Source organism: Neophocaena asiaeorientalis, unplaced genomic scaffold (genome assembly GCF_003031525.2).
Source record: "Neophocaena asiaeorientalis asiaeorientalis breed wild unplaced genomic scaffold, Neophocaena_asiaeorientalis_V1.1 scaffold418, whole genome shotgun sequence".
NCBI classification, from domain to species: domain Eukaryota; kingdom Metazoa; phylum Chordata; class Mammalia; order Artiodactyla; family Phocoenidae; genus Neophocaena; species Neophocaena asiaeorientalis.
In genome coordinates this window covers 2,928,893-2,937,237 of record NW_020175731.1, presented here as the reverse complement: position 1 = coordinate 2,937,237, position 8,345 = coordinate 2,928,893, and the positions used below count along the sequence as shown (strand labels likewise).

General features: G+C 41.1%; 1 protein-coding gene across 5 annotated transcripts in view; it reads left to right on the top strand.

The window, feature by feature from the left end:
* Positions 1–5,594: 5,594 nt before the first annotated feature.
* WASHC4 (WASH complex subunit 4) overlaps positions 5,595–8,345 on the top strand; it is a 52,456-nt gene continuing 49,705 nt past the window's right edge. For all 5 annotated transcript variants that reach the window (XR_003001386.1, XM_024732117.1, XM_024732116.1 and 2 more), the window contains exon 1: positions 5,595–5,739. Coding sequence is in view for 4 of the 5 variants with exons in the window: in XM_024732117.1 (XP_024587885.1) it covers positions 5,679–5,739 (61 nt within the window). In the remaining variant the exon portion in view is untranslated. The remainder of the gene's footprint in view (positions 5,740–8,345) is intronic.

Below are 8,345 nucleotides of genomic sequence, written 5' to 3'. Positions count from 1 at the left end.
TGGACCGGGGCACGAACCAGCGTCCCCTGCATCGGTAGGCGGACCCTCAACCACTGTGCCACCAGGGAAGACCACTTTTTTTTTTTTAATGGTAGAATTGTAGCAGCTCTTTGTATATACTGGATATTAACCCCTTATCAGATAGATGATTTGCAATTATTTTCTCCCGTTCCATAAGTTGCCTTTTAACTCTGTTGATCGTTTCCTTTAACGTGCATAGGCTTTTAAGTTTGGTGTAGTCTCATCTGTCCATTTTTGCTTTTGTCGCTAAAAATCTTTTTGAAGGCATTGGAGACCTACGTAGGTGAGGATTTGAGAAATCGAGATTCAGGAGAGAAGGTCCAGAGAGGTGAACCTCAAGGCATTTGCTGATTTGTAAGTATCAGAAAGCAGCAGCTGTGAGGTTGAAAAGCTGAGCAGGGGTTTGGCAGCACTTGCCCAGCACCCCTGCAGAGCTACATCCTAGGATTAAGATGATACAGAAATAGACCAGCCCTCACAAAGACAAAAACCCAGCTTGGAATCAGAACAGTCTAGACTGGGTTAAAGTAGTCTGCCCCTACTCTAATAACCTTCCAGAAGAGATAGTAATCCGCTCTGGAGGAAGATAACACCCTCCAGATCCTCAACTTATCTCTGTAATTTTTCATACTTAAAGACAAGGATGCACTAAAAAATTTATCAGCCTTATCAAGAAACAAGACCAAATGGTGGAAAACCAAGAGGGGGAAAACCCCCCCCCCACACATACCAAACAACAGAGTAGAGACATACAGATAAATCCAGATATTGGAATTATCAGAAAAGATGTACTATATGTACAGACGTGAAAAATAGACTTCCAAATATGTCTATGTCCTAATTTCCAAACCTATGTTTATGTTACCTTACCTGTTTAAAGGGACTCTGTGGATGTGATTAAGTTAAGGTTCTTGAGAAAGGGAGATTATCGTGGATTGTCTGGATGGGCCCAGTGTAATTGCAAGGGTCCTTATAAGAGGAAGTCAGGAGAATCAGTGTCACTAGTAGATGTGATGGCAGAAGAGACTGGAATAATGCATGGAAGCCAAAAAAGGCAGGAAAGTGGATTCTCCCCTCAGTGTCTCCAGGAGGGACCAGCCCGGCCAAGACCTTGATTTTAGCACGGTGAGATTCATGTCGGACTTCTGATCTCCCCAGCTGTAAGATAATAAATCTGTGCTGTTTTAAGCCACTGAGTTTGTGGCAATTTGTTACAGCCATAATAGGAAAATAGTATATAGCCTAAAAGGGGATACAGTTATACAAACATACAATTTCAAAATAAATACTATGGAGGCACAGGGCTGGAGTGCTCAGTGCAATCCGATATTCACAGAATCAGGTATGATGGTAACCTACATGATCCCATAATCATTGGTCATCCATGAGTATAGGAATCCAAAAACCCAGCTGAATGGCAGATTTTTGGAATAATCAGGAGGCTGAAACAAAACTTCATTGTATCTCTAATTGAGAAGTTTGATTTGATGAACATAGTACTCTGCATTCAATACTTAAAGAACACCTCTTTTTTTTCAGGCTCACATCCATTTTCTCATTTCACCACTTATTAGGCTACAAATTAGGATATAAAGGAAGTCTCATAATATTTGAAAGAATCGATATCACACAGACCATCATCTCTGACCATATGAAATTGGGTTAGATATCAATTTTGAATGATAAATCAAAAATCCCCATGCATTTGGAAATTGAAAAACACAGTCAAAAGCACAATAAAAATAATTACTATGTCAAAGAAAAAAATTTAATGAATATTGAACTTAATAAAAATGTCCAGATGGTAGTGAGCTAGAAAGCTCTAGGAGTCATCTGTAGGATGATGAAATTAATGGAGCACCTCAGGCATCTGAACATCCTGAGAGGAAATTTAGACAATTGGTGAAGACTTTCAGGTTGAATTGGTAAAAACAAAACTAAGCAAACAACATTAAAAAAACCCCAAAATAATTATGCCAGGAAAAATAAAAAGCTTTGCCTGGAAAAAATATCATAGTCTACTACATGGCTCAACTATGAGTTGTGTTAATAGAGTCATAACACTGAATATTGACCTACCAAAATTATTATATAACTATATTGGAAAAAGGGTAGGATGGCAGAGATATGGATGGTGGGGTGAGGGGATAAAGATAGTTACATCCTCATCTCCCATAGTGGGAAGACAATATATAATTCCCAAAGTTGAAAATTAAAGAATATTGTCATTATGCTATTTAGAGAAATGGAAGTAAGTATTAAAATAATCAACTAATAGAGATAGAAGTGGTTGCCTTTGGGGACAGGAAAATGGGGGAGGGGGTGGGTGAGACTTTGCTGTTTTTCATAATAAACTTTGTATAACCGTATGATTCTAGACAAGGGGTTGGCAAATCTTTTCTGTAAAGGACTAGACAGTAAACATTCTAGGCTTTGCAGGCCATATGTTCTCTGCTGCAGATTGGAAAAAGCCTTGTATTCCATCCTATGAAGTGTAAACTCCATGCCAAGGACAATGGAATTCTTTGATGGACTTAAAGTGGGGCATTCCCTGATCAGATAGGTTTTGAGAAACTTCACTCAGTGGTGTGGACAACGCAAAGAAAAGATCTGTCATGATAGGTTTAGGAAGACTCAGACTCCTGTCCAGGTGAGAGATTATTTTGCAAAGAAATATATGAATTACCATATTAGGTATCTTTTTGACAGATACACATAGGACTCTGACAAATTACTAAGAGAAATGCCTTTAGTGAATTATTACCATAGATTTTCTATTGTAGGAAACATACTTTAAATGTATATTAAGAAACAAGTTCACCAAGACCTTAGCACTGTTTTATACACACACACACACACACACACACACACACACACACACACACATACATTCACTATGTTTTGGTACAGAATAAACTGGTACTTAAGTTGTGGGTATAAGGGTTAAAGGCAAGGTGCCAGAGGGCAGGCACATTCTGAAGGCAACGTTTCTAAAGTTCTTTGAAGCTCTCAAAATAGCAAAATACTTCCCCTTCTAGTTCTAAGCTTGCCTTTCAGAAAGTACTGTTAAGAATGAAGAAAAGTAGAAAGAAGGCTATTTAAGTTTTCAAAATGATTATTTGCCTTTGATAGCCTAGGCCTGGGAAATATAGAACATCTGTTGTAATAAATAACTTTCAGAGAGCACATTTCAGTTTATAGTGAATGTGCTTTATTTATTTATTTAGGATGTGGACCGTTTTTAATATTTATTTTTATTATTTATTTATTTAGGTTGTGCTGGGTCTTAGCTGCAGCACATGGGATCTCCGTTGCGGCATGTGGGATCTATAGTTGCAACATGCGAATTCTTAGTTGAAGCATGCATGTGGGATCTAGTTCCCCAACCAGGGATTGAACCCAGGCCCCCCGCGGTGTCTTACCCACTGGACCACCAGGGAAGTCCCTGAATGTGCTTTAGATTTAGTATCTAACTTGTAATTCTCTAATAAAGTTGTAAATTCAAGGCATGGAATTTGATTTAAAGATATGTAAGCTCAAGACAGGCAATCCTTGACATGTCCACATTGCTATATTTAAAATGGATAACCAACTGAGGACCTACTGTATAGCACAGGGGACTCTGCTCAATAATATGTAATGGCCTAGATGGGAAAAAAATTAGAAAAAGAACAGATACCTGTGTATGTGTAACTGAGTCACTTTGCTGTATACCTGCAACTATCACAACATTGTTTATCAACTATACTCCAATATAAAATAAAAAGTTAAAAAAATAGAGGCAATCCCTGAGATTTCTTTTAAAATTAAGGCTATGATGTGTCAGAACAGCAAACATTTCTATAGTATGTGGCTGGCATTGCTCTATGCCTCTTACATGTATGAACTAAATTAGTTCTCATAACAATCCTATGAGGAGTTTACTATTATTATTCCCGCTTTACAAATGAGGAAATTGAAGCAGAGGTTAAATTACTTGGCCCAAAACCCCATGGCTAGTAAGTGGCAGAGTTATGATTTGGATCTACACAATTTGACTGTAGAAACTTGTGTTTTTGATTATTACATGACACTGCCTCTTGCACTGATTTAATAGATTAGTGGATATGCAGATTCAAATTGCTCTGACCTGTAATTTCAATGTAGCATAATGAGCTATTGGGAGATTAATTACAGTGATTAACACAAATGTGAAGGATACAGCAAAGTCAAACTCATGATCACACATAAGTAAAAGGAAAAATGTCTGCCAACCGTGAGGCACTGATGTTACCTGTCATTTTCAAGTTTCCTTTCTTTTTTCCTTTCTAAAATGCCCACTAAGACTGCAAGCACCACAGGGGTAGGACCCACCTTTCTTGTCTGTTTTTTCATAATAATCTCTGCATCTAGCATGGTACCTGGTACCTAGTGGGCACTCAAATATTTGACCTACTGCAGATTCAAGGGCCTCAGGGAATGCTCTTTCAAGAGGCCGTTTACTAGCTTTGATTAAGTTAGTTATTTTTGGTCCTTTTTAAGACTACAGAAGACCTTCATAAATTCTGTTAAAGATTTAAAAACATGTAAGTAGACACAATAAAACTTGAAAATTCACTTTCTAATCACCAACACATACTCTTTTCCAGTTGACAACTGTCCTGTTTGGTGTGATCTGAGTTCTCTTTCTATGCATCTACATGCACATATGCCAGTACACGTTTATATAAGTATACAAATGTAACCACAAATACACATTTTTCTCCTGTCAGTTTCTCATGTCTCTATAAACCTACTTCATTTCTTTTAACAGTTATCTAGTATTTCGTAGTATGGCCATATTAAACTTTATGTAATTACTCCCTATTCATGGACGTTTACCTGGATTCTTCCTAGTATCTATTAAAAACCATGCAGCAATGAACACTGCTGTGCAAATACTTGTAGACACGTAGCCTTACCGGGTAACACGGATCCTTGTTCACCGAAAAGCCAGTTAGCGGGTAGGTACCTTTTAGAACCCACTTAAACAGCGCTTCTTCCTCCCCACTCCCTTTTTAAGAAGAGGTGAGTAGAGAGCCGGTGAGCGCAATATTAGCAGAGAAGTAAAATTCCTCGCTTAAGGTGTTCGTAAAGTAAACTCCTCCTCTTGCACACGGCTTTTTTTCTCAAGAACAATCTGCATAGGGCGTGCAGAACAAGAGGTCGGACGGTGACTACCGGGAAGACGTAGGATAAACGGGCTTCTGGGAAGAAGCGCCTGGACGGCGACGTCCTAGAGAACCGCGTCTGCTGAGCCCCGACCCCATCAATTTTGCCCTTTTTAGGCTAGACTGAGGGAGCACTTCTCCTAGTATTAAAAATGGCCCGAAGATAGCAGAGCGAAATTGAAGGTATTGATGTGGCGTGAAAAGTGAACTGAACGGTGGCGAGGCCCAAACAGGAACGGGAGGACACCGCGAGGACCACCGCCGGCGCCGCGGCAGCCTCCTCGAGCCACCACGGAGGACTCGCTTTCCCAGCGGCCCCCGCGACCCGCCGGGGAAACGAGCCCGGCCGGCCCTCGCGAGTGGGGGCGGGACTGAAGCCGGAAGTCACGTGCCGTTAGAGCCGCCTGGGTGAGGCCGCTGTCGTCGCCAAGGCTGTTTGGGGCTGTGACTGTGGGAGGCACCGGAGTGATGGCGGTGGAGACTCTGTCCCCGGACTGGGAGTTCGACCGCGTTGACGACGGCTCACAGAGTAAGGGAGCGGCAGGCAAGGGTTGCGGGTGGACGCTCCCCCGCCCGCCTCAGCCCCTGCAGCGCTCCTGCGGGAGGGCTCTGCGTCGCTGTCGGCGCGCAGCCGTCCGCTTCGGGACATTTTCTGCGCCTCGGGGTGTGAGAGGGACGCGCTCGCGAACCTAACTTTCCGGGTTGGGATCCCCGGCGATGCTGGGTCAGGCCCGGCCACGGCTCGGCCTTCGGGGCGGTGACTGTCCTGGGGAGCCCGCTGTGGTCCTGGGGAGCCCGCTGTGGCCCGGGGGGCGCGGCGTACACTTCGTGCAGCCGGGGGCTCGGGCGGGGCGCGCCCGGGGAGGGCCCGCAGCCCGGGGAGCGGAGGCTGCCTTGTCTCTGGCCGCCCGGGGCTTTCTCCAGATCTTCAGAGCGTGCAGTGGTAGGTGAGGCTGAGTTCCTGTTTCGGTTTCCTGTCTTTCTTCGTTTTCCTCCCAAACCAACTTTTGGAAGTTTTGAGTGTTTTTACCTTTGTATTCATATGCTTATCTTCTCTAGAAGATAGCGAAAAAGAACTCATTTCGCGGTAAAAAAAATAAACACGTGAATGTCAAGTTTATCTCCTCCCATGCCTTTTATTTACGTTAAGTGGTATTTTTCAAAAGTGATGTCCTGTAGTTTCCAGCGCACCTAAAAAGGTTTCAGAAATTACAGCAAATCTGCTTCCGATTTTACTTGATAAAATTGGATTGTCTCATTTTAACCTAGCAAATTCAGTTCCACGCAGCAAAATTTAGAGGCCAAACTATTTCAGTGAAACTTTACCTAAGATGAATGCAAATTGGTGATCTGTTTCTGACCTTTGGTGATATGAATCTGCGTAGGTGATATAAGAGAGATTGGAACATTCTGCTTGTGAATTTGTTTTTTTAATGTAGTTTTCTCAAAAGGTGAATGTAATTTTTAAAAATTAGGGGTAGGGCTTCCCTGGTGGTGCAGTAGTTAAGAATCTGCCTGCCAATGCAGGGGACATGGGTTCCATCCCTGGTCCGGGAAGATCCCACATGCCGCGGAGCAACTAAGCCCGTGCGCCACAACTACTGAGCCTGCGCTCCAGAGCCCGCGAGCCACAACTACTGAAGCCTGCGCGCCACAACTATTGAAGCCCGCGTGCCTGGAGCCTGTGCTCTCTAGCAAGAGAAGCCACTGCAGTGAGAAGCCCACACACCGCAACGAAGAAGAGTAGCCCCCCGCTTGCTGCAACTAGAGAAAGCCTGTGTGCAGCAACAAAGACCCATTGCAGCCAAAAATAATAATAAAATAAATAAATTTATTTTAAAAAATTACGTGTAAATTTTGCATAATTTTACAAAAGACAGGCACATTAGATGTAATTAGGTTTTATTAGCCTCTCAAAGAAGCATGAGCTTAATTCAGGATGGTTAGCAGTTTTTCACAAAACATTCCATAAGTTATAAGCTCCTATGCAGCATGAAAAAATGATCCTGGTGGTATTGAATCTTTCAACTTGTTTACAGAGAAGATAACTGTATTTACTGTTAAAGTGAACTGCACCTTGTCATGTATGAAGTTTTATGGACAGAGGTTCCCTACTTTAGTATCTGCAAAATATTGGAATGAAAATATGTTTTGGGTTTGAAAAATGGTTCAATCAGAATGATCTGATTCACTCAAAAGACTTTTTCCACGTGCCAGGAACTGTGGTAGGTATTAGGGATACAAAGATAAAACAAGGAATTAAGTCTGTTGGAAGAGATAAGCATGTAAATAGGTTTTTGCATTTTTTACTCTTGAAGAATCATTATGGAGTTCTTATTTCAAATCTTTTTATTTTAACTTTTACCAACTTAAAAATTTATCAGCAAGGAACGTTAATGTTATTACAGGTTTTCTCTTGCCTGCTACTTTATGAATTTCCAAACAGACTAAATGAATAATTCATTGGCATGTTTTTCTAGCATTGCCATTAAGAACTCATTTGCTGTTTAAACGCAGCTTTGGTCATTTCCCATGTAACTGAAAATTAGACATGTACTTGGGATTTCGAGAATCTTAATGCAGTTTTAAAAATTTAAGCTGTAGGGAAGAGAGAACGTCTCTTCTCTGTGCCTGGTTTTCATTAATTTTTGGAATATGAATCATATCTAGACTAATTGCTTTCCAGAATTGCCTAGATTAATACTATAATGAGATGGGAACCTTCATGAACTAATTGATCCACCTGATTTGGAGCATTAGTTGCAAAATAGGGGAGAATGTGAAGCTAGGTCTTTATCCTTAATGAGTTAGAACATACCTTATCTTAGAGTTGCTTGGCATTGCTAATTTGAGGAGAGAAAATTTTTACTTTTTTTTAGAAGACAGCGATTGAATAAAGTAATTCACATCAATAAAAGAAACTGAGTTGGAGTTGAATTTGCTGCCTTTGGAATGAGTAATGAATTCTTATGTTTAATAAGGTGGAATATTTACTGTCATTAACTTTGCTGAGTAGGCAAACTTTTATTGTCCAGTTTATTCCAGTGAGTTCCTAGAGTCATCTATTAATGTGTAAATTCTGTAAATATCAGCACAGTATTCTGTACTCACTGTCCTTTAGTGGCTTTTCCAATT